Genomic DNA, 22,854 nt, shown 5'->3' on the forward strand with positions numbered 1-22,854 from the left:
AGACTTCATTTTTTAAGTTCAATAGAACGTGTTACCTGATGCCGAGGTTCATGGTCTCGGCGGTCCCGATCATCCCGATGGCCAGCAGCATGTTGTTGCAGATTTTTGCAGCCTACAGGGAGTTCATATAAAGAGACAGGAAACAGGGTAAAAGACTATATAACTGAAAAAAATCTATACTATTATGTTATTATGGAGGGTCTGCCACCTGCTTGCCTTCATGGGGGTAATGTTGCTTTGCCTAGAATGTTCCACAGTATGGCATACAAACATTACTTGCATTTATAATTTTTTTTACAGGTGTTTTTGCTAAAACAAATATTTTGGAAACCTCGTGGTACTGTGAGTGGTTTCTGCCTTTCCACAGAACTGACCTGTTACTTGAGCTGATGGCTTCACTTGCTTATCTCCATGGAAATAGATACCATGGTGTGTAGAAATTTCCAGGCAAAATAATAACATCTCCATGGAGACATGGGCTTGCGGACCCTCCTTCAGAAAAGTTACCTATTGCACCTATAAATTAGGGCTAAATGATTTAAAGAAAAAAACTAACTGTGTTTTTTTGGTGAGCATTGCGATTGCAGAGAGGTTAGCAATTTATCAGTTTACAAGATTCAGTTTAAATTCAGGAGAATTACAGTTAAATTCAAATATTAAATGTTATAAGTGTTTACAACTGTCAAACTAAACTATGGCGTTAACAGGTTTTAGACATTATAAATTGGCTAAAGAATTACAGGTTTTGCCATTGGCTAATTACAAACTCAACTTCTTGTAGCCCTATTGTCAATTGTACATATTAGTGCATTCAGAGTATAAAAACATAAAAACCCTGTACCACTGTGGATAACTGCTGTGGTCAGCTGCCCTTACCTGTCCTGACCCAACCTGGCCGCAGTAGACCACGTTGGCCCCCATACACGTCAGCAGCTCCTGGGCAGCCGTGTACTCCTCCTCTGGGCCCCCCACCATGAATGTTAGCTTGGCCATGCTAGCAGCACCCACACCTGCGCACACACACACAGGATAAGAGGCAAAGGGTGACAGTGGCAGGGGTAAGAAAGTACTGGAAGACTCAAACTGTTCAAATATACAAGCAACGATGGTCCTTAGAAGTTATAATTATAAGTTAGTGTAAGACTGATAGATAAAACATACTAGCTGAGGTGGCAAAGTTGATAGTAGGTAGGTACCAAATTAGCAGGTACTATCCATGGGTTTCAGATTAGGAAAAACAATTAACCAGTCAAAGCAAAGTGTTCGATTTATTGATTGGTAAAAGTTAAAATGGCGCATTTAAACAAGAAACTGAAACTCATCAGTAGTGCATTGGTTCTCAGAGGTCATTTTCACACATTACTGTGTTACTAGGTGCAGCCAGGGGCCGGAGGGGGTCTGGTTTGGGAACCACAGGATTTCATCTCTGTTGTTTGCAGATGATGTTGTCCTGATGGCTTCTTCGAGCCAGGACCTGCAGCAGGCACTGGGGCGGTTTGCAGCCGAGTGTGAAGCGGCTGGGATGAGAATCAGCTCCTCCAAATCCGAGGCCATGGTTCTCGACCGGAAAAAGGTGGTTTGCTCTCTCCGGGTGGGTGGTGAGTCTCTGCCCCAAGTGGAGGAGTTCAAGTATCTCGGGGTCTTGTTCACGAGTGAGGGAAGGATGGAGCGGGAGATTGACAGGCGGATCGGTGCAGCGTCTGCAGGTCCGTTGTGGTGAAGAAGGAGCTGAGCCCAAAGGCGAAGCTCTCGATTTACCAGTCAATCTACGTTCCTACCCTCACCTATGGTCATGAGCTCTGGGTAATGACCGAAAGGACAACGTCGCGGATACAAGTGGCTGAAATGGGTTTCCTCCGCAGAGTGGCCGGGCGCACCCTTAGGGATAGGAGGAGCTCGGTCACACGGGAGGAGCTCGGAGTAGAGCCGCTGCTCCTACACGTCGAGAGGAACCAGCTGAGGTGGCTCGGGCATCTGCTCAGGACGCCTCCTGGACGCCTCCCTAGGGAGGTGTTCTGGGCATGTCCCACCGGGAGGAGGCCCCGGGGAAGACCCAGGACACGCTGGAGGGACTATGTCTCTCGGCTGGCCTGGGAACGCCTTGGGGTCCCACCGGAGGAGCTGGAGGACGTGTCCGGGGTGAGGGAAGTCTGGGAGTCCCTGCTTAGACTGCTGCCCCTGCGACCCGGCCCCGGATAAGCGGAAGGATGGACGGATGGATACTGTGCTCTGTGGAATGACTCAATAGATTTAGGTTTCTTTACTTCACTGCTGCGTTGGCCATCAGCTGATCGCCCATCAGCTGATCACCCAACTGATTTCCATGATAACGAGCTTCAAGCAAATGGCGGCCCATAAAAATGCACACACGTGCCTGCTTACCTGGCACTACATACAATGGTCTTTTCTTTCATCTGTGGCTAAATACACCGTGAGCACTGTACGCACTGGTGGCGGAGGAAAAAATGCTTTCTGAACAGCACACTGACAGATCAAGGCTCACCTGCACAGACAGAGGCAAGAGGAGATGTGTCGCTAATATTAAGTTGAGATCCAAATTGCCTCGTTAGCGGAATGTGTCAAACAACAGCTCTGCAGCGCCCATTCATACAAATATACAAAAATACACACTTTTACTTGCACTTAATACCATTTCATACTGGCTTAGTCATGTTTAGGCAGTGTTTGGTTTAGGGGTGTAATCCAAACACCATCGACCAACAGCTCTCGAACAGGTGTAGTTGACTCTCACTGAAGAATATAGTGCAGTAAACCGTAAAGGACACAATTTGTCAGCAGCAGCATGAGTGACTGTGTAGAAAAGGTCATACGTGGCCCTTCGGCTCTCTCTCTCTCTCACTCTCAAAGGGACAGTGGGTATTCCTCTAGGGAGCTATGGCCTTTTGTCCCGGGGCAGCAGCTGTGCCTAGGGCTCTGGGCTGGAACCCCCCTGGTGGACCCCTCATGGGCGGAGTGCTGACAGGACACAGGGGTAATTAACTGCACACTTTATCATGTTCAATTAGGCTCGGAGCATCCAGGGGGCTGATGGCTTAAGGAGCGTGCCGTGTTCAAACAGTTTAACACAGCTGGTTTAACACGTCTGTGCTGGAGGATGGTCAGGGCTGTCAGGTCTGCTGAGACACTACTAGGGTTGTAGACCTTTAGTTGTTTAGTTGATTAATCGGTTGACAATGTATTACTTGACCAAAATTTGAATTAACCGACTAATCATTACATTTAGATCATACAGGACAACGAAAAGGCAAAAAGGAGAAGTTAGTAAGTGAGAGAATTAGCTAAAGATTTAGTATATTTATATTTACACATGCAGATTAACCTCATGATTCACAAGTTAAATCTGTTTTTATATAAATACTTTTTTGTACATATAGCTGTTTTTACATGAACTCCCATGCAGGTGTGGTCTTGTAAGTGCTGTTTGGGTCTAAATCTAAATGACAATCTGCTGTTTGCTATGATGATACACTAGAATGAGGCGGGGCCATAGATCTATTAAAATAACTGGACAGGATATTGCCATCTTGGATTAGTGGCCACTCTTTACTATTGGAGAGAAAAAATCCCTCCTGCTGATAACTTTCCGTGACTCAGCATTCATTAAGCTGTTTTGTATCAATATTGCAATTTACAATGTGCAAAATTTGAAATGATGATCCACTCACGTTAAAGTCCAATTCTAAATACTTGAAATTAGCATAATTTGTACCATGATCTGGACAACGCTATAAGCATACTCGTAGTCAACAGCGTAGTACAATAGTGCCTAACACAGCAGCCCAAACAGATGAAGTCAGCTGGACGTGTCTTCTGGGGCCCATTTCGCTCTAATGAAAGGCCTCTTAACAGTGAGAGCCTCATAATGTCACTGTTAATAATTAAAAGGGAATTAACCCGTGACAAAACAGCTCAAGTGGTCCTATACTCCTCCAGCTCAGTGCAGAGATGAGGACCACTACTGTACATGTAAACACAGATCCATGCGAGATCAGCCCCTCCCCCTCTCTAATTGGCTGCTGTTGTCAATGTATGATAATATAGTGCTATATGGAGCTGTCACTGGGTTATTAGGGACTACAGCAGCATAAGGAGATCACACAGGAACATATGGCATGTACAGTTGTTAAGATATTAAAGGAGATACATTATGGTTTAGTGTTAGCGCCCTCTGCTAGTAATAATGGGAGTAAACCTAAAAAAAAAAAAAAAACATACTACAGATTAATGGGTTTTGGGAGGAATGAGCACTTTTTTGGTTTCAATTGGCAATACAGTGGTCCCTCGTATATTGCTGGGGTTACGTTCTAAAAATAAATCGCAATAGGCAAAATCCGCAAAGTAGTCAGCTTCATTTTTTTTTACAATTATTATATATGTTTTAAGGCTGTTAAACCCCTCACCACACACTTTATACACTTTTCTCAGACAGGCATTAACATTTTCTCACATTTCTCTCTTGTTTAAACACTCTCAAAATTCAAACCTTCGTATATTATATCCCCATTCTTCGAACGTTCTTCTTTAAATCTGTTGTTCATGTGCCTCTGCTCCAGCAGTATCCGCAGAGGTGGCCTCTCCTTGCAGAGAAACACTTAAGTCCAAAGTGTTTCTGAAATTTGTCAATGCAGAACGTTTCATCGGGGACATATGTAAATTAGAATGAACACGTTCTGTACTGTACAGGAGACACGGAATGGAGGAGACTGACTGACAATGGTCTACAGTCCCTTAGCCAATCAAAACAAATTCATACGCTGTAAAATTACAGACACAAAGATCCACGAAACAGCGAGGCCATGAAAGGTGTACCGTGATATAGCGAGGGACCACTATACAACAAAATGCAATAGAATATTTTCTGTTGTTTTCTGTTCAAATGTGACAGCTGCACTAAATGTAATTACTAAAAGGAACGTTTTTGTACATACATAGTGCTTCCCCCTTTTGGCGAATGTGCTTCCACTTTCTGGAAGTGGTAAGTCACATGCCTGATTCCATAGAAATAGAAATTAAAACCACACATAGGAACATATTCCATGGAAATAAATGTATGTTTAAGTTTCATACCATACTATGTAAAATTATTGGAAAAGGAATGACATTTCCATGGAAGCAGTAAGTGTCCTTCTCCAAGCCAAATCAGAGTTCTAGGTTTGTGGAGATTCAAGCCCGAGTTTTTCAGTGCAATAAACCAAATTGAAAAAAACAAAACAAAATGGGCAGACTTCTCTCTAACTGCTGCAGTGAGCCTCGTCATTTTGGTCTTAAAATGTTCTTATTTGCCCCTATAACTGTTAGCCTTGATGGGTTTCATTTTGCTGGAGCTGAACACTATGGGTGATGACACATTCAGAGTCCAGTAAAATTGTGCATAGATTTTTGTTGTCATATTGGCCACGTGTAATATTTAAGTTGAAATCTGATCCCTGTGTCAAACTGCTATTTTGGTGAAATCACCATGTCATAATACAGTACTTGTGTTTAATGCAGGTCTATATGCTCAAACACACACTCCTCCTACTGGTCAGCCTCTATCATGCTCTGAGTGGTGCTCCAGGTGGATTTAACCAATCACAGAAAGATGCCAAATTTCAGAAGCAGCAGATAGCTTTAGTTACCTCATAATAGATAATAAAGTGCACTAACCTTGATCTAGGATCTACAATAAGGCTATATGAACATTTTAGCATACCACCCGCCCCTAATATGACATCATCATGAGGGTCCCATAATAGCCTTTTTATATTTGACTTGATTGCTGTGAGCGTCCTACCCTCCCTCAGCCCCAAACATGCTGACAACTGCTGCTTCATTAGTGCGCATCACCGGAGAAGACCACTAAAAAGGAGATTATTGATAACACAGCCAACGTATGGGTCGATATATCGCAGAGAGAGAGAAGGGAGAAAAGAGAGAGAAGGGAGAGAGAGAAAGAGAGAGAGAGGAGAGCATGAGACAGAAAGAATAAGTCAGATAGGAAAGAGGGAAGGAGAGAGAGGAGAGAGAGAGTTTGAGAGAGACAGGAAGAATAAGAGTGAGAAGGGGAGAGAGGAGAAATAGAAAGAGAAGAGAAAAGAGAAAGTGAACAAAAGATAGGGGGATAGAGAAATGGAGAGCAAGAGAGAAAGACAGAGTGAGAGAGATGAGTGAAACAATAGAAGAGAGGGAGCCTGGGAGCACAACCAAGCAGTATATAAAGAGGTAAGGAAGAAAAACAAGGGATGGCCTACCACCCACTCTCCCCCTCAAATTATCTAATCACCCATAATAAGCTCTTATGATCTCTAGTGGATTTCTATAAGCTGTGACACAGGCGTGATGGAAGATGTGCACCGCGGCTACAATAATACCTCATTACCATAAGAGTGCGCTGTGAGCTGGTGCTGTTTGTTAGCATTGTGGACCGGGGGTGGAGGGGGGTCCTGTTGGTTCTTAGGCCCATTCTGGCAGAGACGGATTAAAGCAGAATCCTAATGAGGCTTCTGGAGCAGGGGTGCGGGCCTCATCCATCCCAGTGGAGGTGACGGCCCGCGATCGTCGGGGGGATGTGGGGAGCGCATGGAGTGTACGCCTATGATGGAGGACATGACGGAGGGCGAGAGGGAGCAAGGGCGAGGGGTGCTCCATGAGAGAGAGGGGAGGAGAAGAGGGAGCAGGAGTGGTTTAGATGGGAGAGGCAAAAGTGTGGGCCTACAACTTGGCTTGGATGAAAAGGAAGATGTTATAATTTATTTAAGCATAAGTAGCAGAATTGTTGAAACAACAGAAACGTTGTTTGGCTATAATGTTCTGAAGTATATTTAACTTTCTTTCCATGGAATCATACAAGTGATGTTCCACTTTCAGAGAAGTTATACAATGTTGCTTTTAAGAAACTAGTATGTTTTTTTTTTTGGTAGATAAGCTTACAAAAGGTAGGTAGAGAAGTTTTGACTGAATTTCAAATTGAAAATGACTTCCGGATGCCACACAGATGACGATGTTCTGATGACTACCTTTGAAACCGTTTCTACCTTGGGCCATTTCTGCACTAATTACACCGATTACACAGACTTGTCATTGTGGTACCAATATTGGTATTAGATATCAAATCTTTTCCTTAGTAATTGAAATCAAGTTCTTAATTTTAGTAATGTGACAACAGTAAAAAGAATACAGTCCACTTTCGGGTCCTCTGTGTTAAGCGTATTCCAATCACTTCCCCTCTTTCTGTGTCAATATGTGTATATATGTGTGATGGATGCACTGTGCTGCTGTACAGGGCTGTGAGACTGTACACTCACCTCATTCATGTGGTGGACCTAACTGTTCACTAGACCCTATATGAACCAGCAATCAGCGCCTTAACAGACACTTTAACACAGGGCTTTGGTGTGGAGATGAGACTGCAGCATGGGAGTAATGACACAAGATCAGAAAGGGTTTTATGCAGGATAAGATGGGGCTGTGCAGCACATTTTCATCAGTGAAACCACAAACACTAAAGAAAGTCGTACTCTGATCTCGTCACAGTGAATCATTTAACAGGTACTTTAGTGTAAGTTTATCAGATTCCATTTCCTCCCATTTAACACATAGGCTATTCACATTTCACCTGTAATAGGGCCATTAGGAAACATCCACTGAATATCGGCATCAGTGACAACACTGGTTTTATAGATCGATAGAAACTGCTAGAAAATGAATGTATGCAATATCAAGTGTAACTGACTAGTTTTGTACAATGTAAGTGTGGTTTTAGGGATGTAACAATCTCCACACATGTCCTGTAAATTATCAGAAATTCCTGATAATTCCAATGGAATATTACCAAGTTAATTAGGGAAATGTAGCCCCTTCAGCAGTGCTTCATATCCACTAATGCTGTTTAAATGAAGCCTACCGCCAATAAAACGTGCCAACTGCTTTGCACACAGCTCATAAGTAAGTCGTGGTGACGTGTGAACCTGCTGTGGCTCTGCTCCATGTTAGAGCAGAGTGCCGTGTGCAGTAGTGGTTACGAGGCTGTGGGTCCGTGTTCTGTGTGCACACGGCTCTGAGTGCTAATGAATTTAATGTGAACTACAAACGTGCTCCATGCTACGGCTCCCTGTGATCTGTTTGATTGGAGCAGATGGCATGCGCTTGCTCTGGTCTTCTCTGTAACCGTTTTCTGATGGTACTGATGGTTGGCCTGTGAAGTCAAAGCCACAGTGTTTATGCCACGCTCAAGTTTCCATTAGTTTAAAGGGACGACGGAGAACTAGTAAAGCCGGTGTTTGAATCTGGCTTCATTAAATCTCAAGTCTTTATCACATGTTTAAAATTGGCAGTATTTCTCTACAGTGATGTTCAAAGGCTTTTCAGAAAAAAAAAAATTAGTTAGTGCCTGTTCAACATGTTTAATAGCAGTTAGACCACACATATGCACACTGTACGATGGTTCACACGATCAGTCATGGCTACAACCAGTTTGAGAGAATATCGGGCTCTAGGCTTCGTGTGACAATTACAATGGGTAGCTAAGGCTAGCACTGCATGCTAGCAATGTTTTTGTGTTTGTAAAAGTTTCATACAAGAAAAATGGAAAAGGGGAGAAATGCTGTTACTTAAGAGCACTTGTATTTACTGTTGGCCATATTTTTAAAAGAGATTGTCTCTGTCTCTGTTGCAGCGAGAGGATGGCTCACTCTGCAACCAAGACTCCAAAATATCAGACACGCTTGATATCAGTCACAGCTCATCTTTGACTGTACGACAATTACACGTTTATTCTTTTCCTCACCAGTAGAAATCTTTTGTTACACATGGGCAAAATCATGCAGGGGACACCTGGTTTAAGTCGAAATGTAGAGCTGTAATGTAGAAACTAGACTGGGGTGACAGCGGCTCAGTTAGCGCTTGTCCACCAGCCTGAAGATTGGCAGTTTGAATTTCACTCTAAGTTCTGTTGTTGTTTCCTTCAGCAGGACACTTCACCCACCTTGTCTATGTTAAAATGTGGGGTTTGTATGATTGGAGGTGAGCAGAGGGGCCATTGGAGGAAATTGGCAGCCTCACCTCCTCGAGTCTACTCTAGGACAGCTGTGGTGGCTACAAAAATACCACTTGTGTGGCTCGGGTTTTGTTGAACCTGTAAAGAGCAATATATATGTTAGGCATTCCTATTCTTTCAATTACGTCATGTTTTAACTATGTTGTTAGGGACGGGACAGTAATTAATAATATAGTTTATCACTGTACTCAAAGAAGCTACTTAGTTACTCATGTTCTCTCCTAGATCCTCGTTTCTAATTATAGCAAGGTACAATTCTATAAAAGTTGTTTAAACAATGGTACGTTTCATCAAAGCTACTCTGTGTTTGTCTTGTTCAGGTAGTAATATTGCTTATTGGCATTGTCTCCCTCAACAGAATACAAAATAATCTTGACCTTGTGATACCATAAGCCGATAATCTATGAAGTTTCAGTGTTCAAATGATCAGCCAATAGCTTTTGTTTATCTTGGTTTGAACTGTTTTACGCTTTGTCAGAGTTCCTTTTCCTTGTTTCCCTTCATGTACAACACTTATAGCTGTTCATGAAATACCAAACCTAAGTACTTCAAAAAGCCTGAATCCTGCATGCACAACTAGAATTGTGCCCGCTTTTATACATGATGTAGGTGCGAAATTTGGCATGTGACTCTGTAGCACTCAAGTTAGTAGCCCTTATACTAATCCACACTTTGTGCTTAAGAGTCCTAGGAGAAAGGGAGCATTCAGGATAAGCACATTTATAGCCAACAGCGCTGCCTCGTGTGGAGCACCGTTATAATTACACCAGAGCAGATTGCTCTTGAACAAATGGAAAAACCTAAACAAGCACATAACACAGATCTCAGCAGCTGGACCGAAGGTTGTGCCAATCTAACAGAGCTGGTATGGGCTGGAGCTAACCACAACCACAAGAACAACATGCTGGAATAAAATTGGGACGTGACCCTCAGTGAACGACAGTATGGACTTTTATAACAGTATTTTTTTTGGGGGGGGCTTAATATTTATTGTGTGTTTTATTTAATGTTGAACGTTTTATTTGTCTATGCTGTGTTCTAAATGATGATGCAAATTGTGTTTAAGTGTCATAAAGGTAATTTGTTTTTGTTTTCTAGTGAAACTCATGGATGCCATTGTGTCTTAGGGTCCTTTGGGTCAGTGAACTCAATCTCAGACACCTGTTTGCCAGGTAAGACTAATTAAAGGAAAAACTACTTAAGAAGGATGTTCCACATTATTAAGCAGACCACCATTTTCAAGCAATATGGAAAAGAAAAAGGATCTAGTGCCGAAAAGGGTGAAATAGTTGAATACTTACAAAAAAGTAAGCGTGTTCATCATACTATTGGGACATTTGTAGCCGATTCAGAGCACACACGGATTCGTGCAGATAAAGGCACAGTGAGGAAGGTTTTTGCCAGACAAATATATGTGATGAAGAGAACAGCTGCTAAAATGACATTATAAAGCAGCAAATGGGTATTTGAAGCTGCTGGTGCCTCTGGAGTCCCACGAATATCAAGATGTAGGATTGTCCAGAGGCTTGCAGTTATGCACAAACCTTCTAGCCGGCCATCCTTAACCAATGCTCACAAGCAAAAATGGCTCCAGTGGACCCAGAAATACATGAAGACAAATTTTCAAACAGTCTTGTTCACTGATGAGTGCCATGCAACCCTGGATCGTCAAGATGGATGGAGTGGTGGATGGTTGGTGGATGACCACCATCCCAACAAGGCTGCGACACGTTCTTCCATGACACAAAAAGAAGAATCGTGCTTTCCGTAGCAAAATCCTCTTCATGCAGGACAATGCACCATCTCATGCTGCAAGGAATAACTCTGCATCATTGGCTTCTGTGGGCATAAAAGAAGAGAAACTCATGGTGTGGCCCATCATCCCCTGACCTCAACCCTATTGAGAACCTTTGGAGCATCCTCAAGCAAAAGATCTATGAGGGTGGGAGGCAGTCCACATCCAAACAGCAGCTCTGGGACACTATTCTGACATCCTGCAAAGAAAACTCTCCACAAACTCACAAGTTTAATGGATGCAAGAACTGTGAAGCTACTATCAAATAAGAGGTCCTATGTTAAAATGTAATTTGACCCGTTAAGATGTTTTAATTGAAATAGCTTTTGATTTCAGTAATATGCTAGTGCTTCTAACTGAAAAATAAATAACCATTTTCAGCTCTTTACAACAATAACCTGGTACTGAAACTCTGTTGTGCATAATAATTTGGAACAGTGCATTTTAAGTTTTTATTTTTGAAAAAAATGGACCGAGAGATTGACAGGCAGATTGGTGCAGCGTCTGCAGTGATGCAATGGCTGTATCGGTCTGTTGAGGTAAAGAAGGAGCTGAAAGGCAAAGATCTTGATTTACCAGTCAATCTACGTTCCTATCCTCACCTATGGTCATGAGCTCGGTCACATGGGAGGAGCTCAGACTAGAGCCGCTGCTCCTACATGTCAAGAGCTGAGGTGGCTCGGGCATCTGTTCAGGATGCCTCCTGGATGCCTCCCCAAGGAGGTGTTCCGGGCATGTTCCACCGGAAGGAGGCCCATGGGAAGACCCAGGACACACTGGAGGGACTATGTCTCTCGGATAGCCTGGGGACGCCTTGGGGGGAACTGGAGGACATGTCTGGGGTGCGGGAAGTCTGGTAGTCCCTGCTTAGACTGCTGTCCCCCTGACCCAGCCCCAGATAAACGGAATAAAATGGATGGATGGGCATTGAGAGGTTTTGTTCAATAGCATTCAAATTGTACTGTAAAGGTTGATAACTTGAAAATCATGATGACTGTCATTTATATTGACAATTTGGCAAAATCAGAGAAACATATCATTTGTATAATAATTTGGAACGCAGTGTAGTATGTAACATTTGAGTTGTCGAGGCTATAATTAAGTAGTTAGTTATTGAATTAGTTGTAGATATGTTAGATTGTGCCACTAATTTATTGAAACTCACTTTATTTCCCATATATTATGCTTTGAAATGGATTTGCATTAGGACTTAAAAGGTGCACTATGTAATCTTTGATTGGGAGTCCGACACCTGCTCGTCTCCAGGGAGATGTCTTTGCTTTGCTCTTAATGTTCCACAATATTGTACAGGATTGTGAAATAGGGGTGAAGAGATAAGGAAACATTCAGCTAATTTTTGGAGCTGGGAATTGATCTCACAATGTGCAGAACAATTGACTACTCGGCAACATTTTAACAAATATTTTTTATTATTAAAAAACTGCTACTAGGGTTATCAAAAGTATCGAAAAGCAGATACTAATCAATACTAAATCTAACATCGGAAACAAGATGCTTATTTGACCAGGTATCGATACAAAAACTCAAATTCACAGGACAGAAATAAACCTTTCTTGATTAGCTTTACAATGATCTTGAGCTGTAGCAGAACAAGTATAAGACCACATAGACTAGTGGACTAGTGTATGCCCATGGACCACTATGGAACCAGCCTGGACAACTAAGGGATTACAGAAATATAAGATAAAAGAAAGTACAACAATTTACTGTTGAAAATCAGATTCTATCGTCTAAAAAGAGTGTTTTTTTATTATCAACATGGCGTCGATATTGCGTATCGAGTCTATTCCTTAGCTCCTCAAAATCAAGTTTGAAATTTTAGTATCATGACAACTCTAGTGCATATATATGTTCAATATCATATCTCTAAGCAGCTCTTAAATACTTTAATACCAGTGTGCTCAGCTCTTGCTCCGGCCCTTCCCTCTCCTCCCCATCAGTAGCATCATCATCATGGGTAAGTGGTGTGCCCCGTGGGGAGGGCCTGGTCGATGTTAGTGACAGAGGGAAGAAGCAGCACATGCACACAGGATCAATCCATCCCCAGGTCCAAGGAGGGCCATCAGGACACTGACACTCTGTAATGAGCCCCGATCACACTGTTAAAGGCCCAGGCAGGCTAGAACTCCAGCAGATCAGTACAGCTCTCAGTTCCTATCAGAGAAGGCACTCAAACTTCAGGATTTTTACTTTAAATCATGACATGTCATGATTATAAATTTTGAAATGGGAACAACTGCTATATGGCACATATAAAGTTATTAGTTAAAGAGGAGCAAAAACATGTCTATTAAACATTTTCGACCAATAAAGCATTTTAAAAACCATACATTTAACACAGTGATTTAAATATATTATGTGTTAGCAGTTAATACCCTCTCTTTAATATTTAGAATGATTCATTGATTAATTATTTAACTCTATAAAAAACTGCATTAGTATGTTAAAGTTTGTTAATTAACAAAAACAAAAATATTTGTATCTTTATCTTTTGTATTCATCTCCAAGTGGATATAGTAATATGGTAAAACAAGTCTACAATTTGAACAGTAAGCATTAGAAAAATAAAATTGCCTACACAGTTGCCAGCACAATCTGGGGAACCAAATAAAATGTAATAACTAAAAAAATCGGTCTTACCATATTAAAGCTTCCTTACCTGATTTTCAGATATTGAAAGGGGAAACTATGTATTTAAATCTCTCCAACTCATCTCCAGCTCTCAGAAACCATTTGGGTAATATTGAAATGCATGAACTGTCATGGTTGTGTTCGGCTTTAGAAGTATTAAATTGGGGAGGACTGCCAAAGTGCAGCCAATCCTAGTACTGCTTGTGGGTCTTATGATTTATAATAGATCCATTTTCTTTCGCTTACCCACAGCTTATTTATTGGATGCACAGCTGTCTCATTTGGTCACAAAGTGCTAGGGCTGTAGTTGACTATTAAAATTCTTGGTCAGCAACAGACATGTAACTGCAAATCGGTTAGTCGACTATAAAGGGGGTGTGGCAAAACCTCTCAAAACTATTGTGTGACACAAACTGCATTCACAAGACTACATCTACATCGCAGGAGTTGATGCAAAATAATTATTTATGCAGAAAAAGTACCAGAAAAAAAACAAACATGAGTTTAATCTGCCTATTTACACATAAATACCAAAAAATACCAAATCTTCATCAAACTCAGTCACTCACCAACACCTTTCTGCCGTTGTTCCATATAAATCCTTACAATCTAAATAAAATGATTTATCAACAAACACAAATTTTGGTAATGTAATACGCCATCAACTGATTATTTGACTATACTCTAAAAAATATGCTGCACTAGAACTAGCCATTGTATAGACCTTTTTGTTGGATATATGGATTTCATTTGTTGATGTTACAATAATGATAACTGAGCGTATGGTGCAGCCCTACTGAGCACATGCACTTTGTTCTCCCACTTTTAAACAGGCTGTGGATATTCAGGTTGGGCCACATGGGAGCCAGCACGCAGGAGACTGACACTTTGACGGATCTGACAGACTGGTGGTGGTTCAGAGCCTCCAGAGCCATACACCAGCTGCTGGGGGCTCCATCTGCAGCACCCGCCCTGTCACTGGTCACTGTGACTCCTCCCCCTGGTCCCTGTCCCCCTGTACCTCGACAGAGAGGGACAGCCCCACCCCCTGTCCATCTCTGCTCTGACAGTGAAGAGGCCAGTAGGTGGGCAGTAGACAGTTGTGTGTCTAGTGGTTGCTAGCCTGTTAGCTCTGATACATAAAAGGTACCATGTGTTTAGCACTGTTCAAGAGGACATATTGTGCTTTCATCTACTATATAGCTATAATCTATGACTTGCATGGATCATGGCTATATGCTGAATATTTTAAAGCGCAATATTTAAAACAACTGTATGATTTGTATGTATGTTTGTATGGAAGCTAACTGCAGCTGCAAACCAATTGTACCTGCAGGTATAAATAAAAGTTACTTACCTACCTACCAACTTAAAAAGAAACAAATCCGCTGACTTCTGTGTTAGAAAACTGCGGTAAACAAACAGCTGCGCAGCTGTCTGTCGCTCCTATAGATAGCTGCAGATCACACTAGAGAGCAGAAGATTTTTTTCCCATTTCTAGCTAAATGACTAAGCAATGTTCCTAAATCCTATGTCTATTACCGATTAAGAAAATAAAATTGGAGAGCAAAGTAAGTACAGACCAGTGGCGATGAAAATGGTGAGCGAACAGAGCAATGACGTATACCGGAGAATAAAGATTGCTCAAACATACATGAATCACTCTAAATACAACGATGAGAGAAATTAGAAAGGAAACAATCTTGCAAAAAAACAAAAAACATGTTATAATAGGTCTGCTTTAAAACTACTACTACTTGTTCTTAGCAAGTCTGTTCCTTAACACAGCATTTCACATTTTACCATCTTTGAAACATTATCTAACTTATAATAACAGCAGCTGAGATGTATAATCAATTTGACAAGCTTCTCAAAGTGTTTTTACAGTAGGCCATTACATAGTTAGTCCCTCCTCTGCATCAATCAAACAGTCACCTAACGCCTTCATACAGACAAGGGGAATTGTCTTGCCTAAGGGCTCAATTCAAAACATTTCCTGTCAGAAGACAACCTCTAGTCTCTAACTGATCGATGGTCGTGACAAGTTTATAACTAAACTCCTTACTGAATATTTGTAATTGCCAAAATGTTACAAATGTCAAACTTACATTTTTGGACACATGAATAAGAAGCATATGGTCAGTGCTTTTTGGAAATCAGGTTTTGAATTTAAGGAACCAAGACCTCAGAAAGACTTTACAAACTTGTGTGCTAGGACTATGAGATTAATCAAAAATTTGTAAACTGAAATTGCAATTTGAATGGACATTCACAAAATCGCAAAGGCTCTCCGGGTTCGGAGAGATGTAACCCGACGTTTGTGTTTTTAAAGTCGCTGCGCTCCTCGTGTGTTGTATCAGTGTGATTGTGAGCTGCTGTGTCATATCGTAACCACAAAACATCATCACTGCACAGCCAATAAAACAGAGCATCAGGGGCAGCTGGAGTGACAGAAATGGGCGCAAGATACAAAAGTCAGGAAATAGCAAAAATAATGAGGGGACTTTATTCCTCACCTCTCGTACAGTTGTAAAGTTACACTGAAGCATTCTCATCCATATTATTCATTAGAGTTTATCCTCTGCAAATAATCACACCCAGTCCATAAAACAGTGCTATTAATTCTGTTCGAAGTGTTCTTTAAAAAGTAAAAAAGGGAGAGGAGATCCTCACGTCTGTCTGTTTACATAAGTCCACGCAGCGAGGATCGGGGTGAAGCTACTGCTACAGTAAACACAAGCTCTATTTCCTGTGTTATTTATCACCATCCTTCTGTGAAGTATCACACCACATTTCACAAACAATAATAGCATAGTTTTGACTTGGATCTAAACTAGAAGTGCAATGATCTGATCTTTTGAACAGTTTAGTATCTCAAAGTCATTTTACTGTAGCCGCTGACACAAGGTGCACTCAACTTTTAGCTTAAGGTGCACGGTCTCTTCGCTACCATATCTCACTCCAGTCTTTGCACTCTGAGATTTAAAATCTCATTAATTCTCTTTGTTACATTAATTATATGTTTTGTTTGAGGGTGCTTTTTCAGAAAGATACTTAATAGTTTTGAGAGTTTTGCCACATTCCCTTTTTAGTTGAACCAGAATTTCTTTAGTCGACTACAGCCCTATTCAGGCAGTATTATGTCTGCAGAAACGTGTAAATCATTGTTCAGTAATTTTGTAATTTCTTGTGTTAAACCTCTCAACTAATGGACTTAGACATATTATAAGTATCACAAGTGCAGGATTAAAATTTAATAGCTCTTTTTGCAGTATTTTGCAATTAATGTAGCATATCTCTATGACTGTGTACCAGTCCTGGACATATCTACAGCGTGCCCATCCATGAGAGTGCCTCTCTCCTTCACTGAGGGTTTCCATTTTTGTTTTCTTTATGGGTTTTTTTTTCCCCAAAAAACTTTCTGTTGGTTAAACAAGGTGACTGCTGCTGACTTTTTGTGCTAAATGCAATACAGTCTCAGACCTGTAAGGATTGTGTACGAAAGAGTGCAGAGAGAAAGGTTGGTGACCGGTTTCTATAAGCTCACTGCCTCTGAACCTATTATATGTAATGTTATGTCTGAGATCATCAGCATATTATACCAGTCACTTGGAGCCTCTAGTAAACTACCTTCTAAACTCTGAGATTGAGTGTGTAGTGCTGAGGATGGCGCTCAAATACTCACATAGCAGTGAGCAGCAGGCCTCTGTTATGTGGTGTGCCTATGATTAGAGTCATGCCAACTCAAGTGCCCCAAACAGACTGGGCCCACAGCAGCCCTTTCTCCAGCCTGCTCACAAGCAGGCACCGTGGCCAACAAGCTGGTGCCTGGGTTTTCTATAGCTCCACAGCCCACTTTCCCAGGGCTGCATGGGAGGAAAACAGAATGAAAGATATTTGGGGGATTTATATAAAAGCCGCGTCCGTTAGCGATGTGGCGGTCGATCATGGGAGTCAGACACAAACATGAGCATTCTGGGTAATTACCGCTAACGACCGGCGCTCGTTAGTATGGCTCCCCTGTGCCAACACCCAGAGTTGTGACATCAGAGCGGGCTGCTGTGGTGTACTTTCACACAGTGTGGGGAGCTCTCTCACAGCACAACACAAAGTCTAATTCAGCACAACTTACAACTGTCCCATTCTGCAAGACTATCATTTGAGTTTTCTCATTAAAAGGTCCTCTACAAAACCTTTCTGGTGCAAGGTCCGCCACCTGCTTGTCTCCACAGAGAGGTTATTGCTTTACTGTTCAACAGTATGACATTATCTGGGGTTGGGTAATGTTCAACGGTAGTATGGTAGCAACAAATTTTAATGGTACAACTGGTACCAAAAGTAAAGTACAAAAAACTAGTGCCTTCATGCTTCCCAGCAAGAAGGTTCCACGTTTGAGTCTTTCTGCGTGGTTTGCATGTTTCTCCCTGTTTCTGGGTGGGTTTCCTCTGGGCACTTCCCCCATCAACCCAAAACATGTACAATAAGTCAAATCTTCCAGCTAAGGTGGTCCTGATCAAGATCTGGAGATGGATCCCTGAGCGCTGTATGGCAACAGCTGCTCCTGACAGACTGGGCCAGCAGCACAGGTTTAAGAATGGTTCAAATGCAGATAATGAATTTACCTTACAAGAGACAAATAAAAAATATATAAGTAGTGTATTGCTTTGTATCATGCTTTTGTATGTTTATGGAAAATTACTGTGTAGGAGCATGAATGACGTAGGGTTGTGGGATGAGAATCAGACAGAATCTTACTGCTTACCGTGATGGGCTCAGCGCACATGGAGCAACCTCCCATTTCTAAGGGGCCGTGTGTGACAATGCGAAAATCACCTGTCTCCTTCAGCCTGGCAACAAATGAAAGTAGTGCCCATGGAAACTTGAGCATGTTAACGTGCACATGCGGAACAATCCTGAAAGTTTAAACATTTTCAACTTTTGTTGCTGTTGCCAACGCTACAGCCAATCAGCAAAGTTCTCTTTGACAGGGCACTGAGCTGACATGAGAACTGCCAAAATCAGCATGGAGAAAGAAGAATATTCACTTGATATTTCACAAAACTACTACGAGGATATATCAAAGAAAGGTGGATCGGCTTTTTACTTCTGATGCACCGCAGAGTCAATATTAATCAGCAAAAACCTCATAGGTCTACTTGGTTTCATACTTACAGCTTTTCACCCTGTAATGTCCTCAAATTTCACAGCCAGTCATATCTGTAGAAAACTTGGGATCTGCCCTGGACTAGAGTGTGACGTGAAACTACCGCTGCAGTTCATTGCGCCCCATGTGTTGGGTTTTTAACCTGATGCAATGGGTGAAACTGGTGGTCACTGTCGTTTGTCATCCCCTGTGTGTCAAGCCTATAAGGAGGGATCAAATAGGGAGAGAAATGCATGGCTGACTACTTCAGGCTTGTTTTTGATGAAGCAACAACGTTATATGGTTGAAAGCTTGAAAAAGGTTTTTTTTTTTTTTTTTTTTGCATAATACCCCTCTTTAAGACAGTAAAAATCAAGTTCAGCTCCTTTAAGTGCAGTGGAGGCAGAGGAGCTGGTGCATGAGTGCACTGGTTGTTTCTTTTTTAAAGGCGATGATGAGTGGGCAGTGGAGATCTGACGGTGAAGTGCCAAACCCAGTGACGCACAGGCCATATACAAGCTCTGGTGTTAAACATGCCACTGCTGAAAACACACACGGACATTTCAATCACAGAGGGAAATTACAGAGCAAATGCAGGAAATGGACACTAAGCAATAGGCAACTGCTTACGGGGTTAGACTTCAAATGACTTGGTGTGTGAGAGATATTTCCCATAAAAAACAATGTCAAATTATCCACATTCAAAGCAATATTTAGTACAGGGTTGTCAAATAAATGGATAGGGATGCATCGTTCCAGCTTTTTCTGTTCTGATACCAATCTTGATACTTTGACTTGAAGTATCTACTGATACCCGATAAGAACCAATGTAGAGCAGAGACTGAAAATAGAATTTATTTCGTATAAGGCATAAGGTAAAAAAAACATCGAGCATTTTATAGCTACCGTATTATATATAATTTAAAGGCAGAACAACATTGAAAAATTAATAGAATAGTGTTTTAAGCCAACACTATCCAGTAAGTCAGTTGGTCTATAAATTACCAAAATGGGACTGACCCGATATCCGGTTCAAACATTTTCAATATCAGCACAGATATGTGATGTATTGTACCAGTGCATCCCTGTAAAAGGATACCCAAATATGCTAAAACTAGCTTTGAAACTAAATACTCAATTGAAATATAAATATTTAGCTCAAAATTTGGCATTTCCAAGCTTTAAATTCAGAACAAAAAAAAATTTTTTTGTTTTGAAAATTACTTAAAAAAAGTAGTTTTTATTTACTATGCTTAAAATTTCATATATCCACAGTGCACATCACTACAACACTGTTCATGTTTGTTGGATTGTCTTTGACAAAACTAACTTTTAAACAGCCTTGATTGTATAACTTGTCTCCAGTGAGGAAGGTTTAGCTGTCACCTTCTCAGCAGCAATGATGGTGACAGTAGTATAGAGTGCCCTCTCCTGGCGGGAGTGGGGCACAGGTGGTGGCCGTGTGTGTCCGTGTGTGGAAGGAGGAGGAAGTGTCTTTATGAGTGGTTTCCACAGGTTAATCCAGGGTAAACAAGGATGGCCATCTTCTGTGACCTCTAACCCCTGATCTAACATCAGAGGAAGTTTCATGTGCCAGGCACTTTTCTGACATATTGGTTGGGAAGCCCATTGCTCACGATTGCAAATCTGCTCCTACATATTCATAACCAAAATATATAGGGTGGCTGCAAAAGTATATAGTTCCTCTTAAATATCAGGCCATGTGACTCTTACTTGCATTTTGACTTCTTTGTTTTTCTTGTTTGTGTGCAATAGCAAACTATAAGTAATTGTTCTAATAATCAGAATTTTAATAGCAGCTTGCGTCATTATTGTTGCCATACTAGCTTTGCCGTGGTAGGCACTGGCTGTGTCTGGGAGGCCTGCAGGATGCATGTATTAGTTTGGACAGTGCTTGTCTGACTTGGATTCATTTCCTGGAGACTGATTCCAACCTTATTCATAGTCACTAAATGCCTAACCACCATTTTAACTGAACTTTAAACCATGTTGTTCATCTAATAACAAAGAATTTACACCATGAACCTGATCTTTATCCCCATATGTAAGGCAGGTCCTCATGTTGTGAGTATGTATACAGATTTTGATTCCCACAATGTGATAAATACCTACCTTTACAAACAGGGCCTATATACAAGACAGGGCCTCATCAGAGCTCATCACTGCTCAAACCATCACAGCAAAATAGGAAACAGAAGCACACAAAAAAAATAGTATAGCTGCATGCTACAATTCCAACCAAAAATTACACGCAAAATGTAGCAATACTGACAACACCACCGTCAGAAACTTGAATAATAGATTGCTATGTAGCTGTCCTAAAAGGCCAAAGGTTTCTGTGAACTTTCTCACAGAAAAAAATTGGACAATGAAATTAATTAAATCGATTTTTTTTGGTAGGGCTAGGAAATATGGTAAAATAATTTATTACTCTTTTCCACTCATATTGATCTATTAAAATACAAATTAATTAATTGTATTTCTTTCTTTCAAAATTAACTAAAAAAAAAAAAAAAAAAAAAGCAAAGCTTTTAACCAGTGTCATTTCACATAATAAATCTAAATTTCTTCCTCCAGTTTGAACTCTGCTCCAAACCACATGCTTTTAATGACAGAGGTTTAGCTATCCTCTTGATTAAAATTCAATTTTGGACAATTCGTGATACTTGGACCTTGAGTAGATTAGAATATGATTAATAGCACAGACCTGACAAAGTAAAAATGACATTATATCCAGCGAACATAGTCAATAGGATCCGTGTATGTGTGGAGGATTATAGAGACTGAAGCTGACAAACTCTGTGATGGACATTTTTACAGCAGCTGTCTCATCCATATCTTATCAGGCTCCTCTCCTCCTTCTGCGTTCCCTGCTTTTTATGGCTCTTTATCTCACATGAAAGACACTGACAGAGGACGGACGCCATTACGGCTCCATCAACATGAAACGGCCTGACGTGGGCTTGTCCGGCACAGTGCGGCCCAGCACGGTACGGCCCATTAAAGAGGAGCCTGGCCAGTGTCAGGGAGCGTCAGCGTAATGAGACTTCAAACCTTCACCTTGTCTTCAGACTATGGTCAAAGGCAGCAGTAAAAGCCGAAGAGCACTCAGTAATAACGACATGTCCCTACGCCTAACGCCAAGGCACTAACCAGCACTTAGCCCCACAGAGCACAGGTTAGATATAGTCTAAGAGACCTCACAGAGCACAGGTTAGATATACACAAGAGGTGGCCCAGGGTTCAACTGCTTACACTCTGATGGTCATGGGAGATAAGCCAGGCCTGCAGCTTAGAACTCACATCTTTAATATCTCGTCAGTAAAATGCTTCATGATACAAATATTCAAGGTACTGTCAAACAGCATAGGAATAAGAAGGCCCATCCAATTTAGGACAAGGATTCCTCATGCAATCCAGAATTTGAAAAAAGTTAATGTAATTCAAGTGTTATATCTGACTCAGCAACAGTAACGTCTGTTCAGCCGTATTAGGGGAAGCAAACCACCACAGAGCAGCAATAGTTGAAATAACTCTAAATGCAATTCACCCAATAAGATTTGACCATGAACCTCCTTTTATCACATTCATTTTGGAGACCACATCCACTAAAAGCATTCAAGAGCCAGTTTGGAAATCCAAATGCCACAGTTAAGTATGAGTTATATATTTTTCCACAATACTTAAATTATCTACAAAGAGAGCCCTAAAACAGGGCAAAACAAGTGCAAACCTTTGCTTCGGATGAGACCAGAATATGCGCTCAAAGTGAAGCCCTAACCAGTGACTCCAGATTGCTGAGAGATTAGAGCAGTACCATTAATGTGTGCGTATGAGTTACCTCCTGACACTGGGGCATCCATGAAGACTGCTCCCATCTTCTCTGCGGTTACTGCCATGTCCTTGGACACATATGGGTCTATGGTGGACGAGTCGATCAGCAGAGTACCCTTCTTCACCTTTCTACAAAAGACAAGACACAAAGACCTCCATTAGGGAAAGGCCAGATCTATACACAGGGCCTAGGATGACACATATGCTATCTGTGCATTGTAAAATTGTGTTCAATTCAGCAGTACTGCTCTAAAAACTCAAGCTCGAGATTTAAATGTTTGTAATATTTTATATGTTTCACAAAACTACAGTCTGGCAGTATTCTATTTTTGCTGCTCATTAAAATATAGAATA

The 22,854-nt window shown here is 41.3% G+C and overlaps 1 protein-coding gene across 1 annotated transcript in view; it reads right to left on the reverse strand.

The window, feature by feature from the left end:
- Nucleotides 1-22,854, reverse strand: part of LOC117378653 (3-hydroxyisobutyrate dehydrogenase, mitochondrial-like) — a 44,239-nt gene that overhangs the window by 16,344 nt on the left and 5,041 nt on the right. The window contains exons 4-6 of the mRNA XM_033975298.2: nt 22,508-22,629; nt 877-1,010; nt 36-112 (exon numbers count right to left, since the gene is read on the reverse strand). Coding sequence (XP_033831189.1) covers nt 36-112; nt 877-1,010; nt 22,508-22,629 — 333 coding nt within the window. The remainder of the gene's footprint in view (nt 1-35; nt 113-876; nt 1,011-22,507; nt 22,630-22,854) is intronic.

Source organism: Periophthalmus magnuspinnatus, chromosome 11, assembly GCF_009829125.3.
Source record: "Periophthalmus magnuspinnatus isolate fPerMag1 chromosome 11, fPerMag1.2.pri, whole genome shotgun sequence".
NCBI classification, from domain to species: domain Eukaryota; kingdom Metazoa; phylum Chordata; class Actinopteri; order Gobiiformes; family Gobiidae; genus Periophthalmus; species Periophthalmus magnuspinnatus.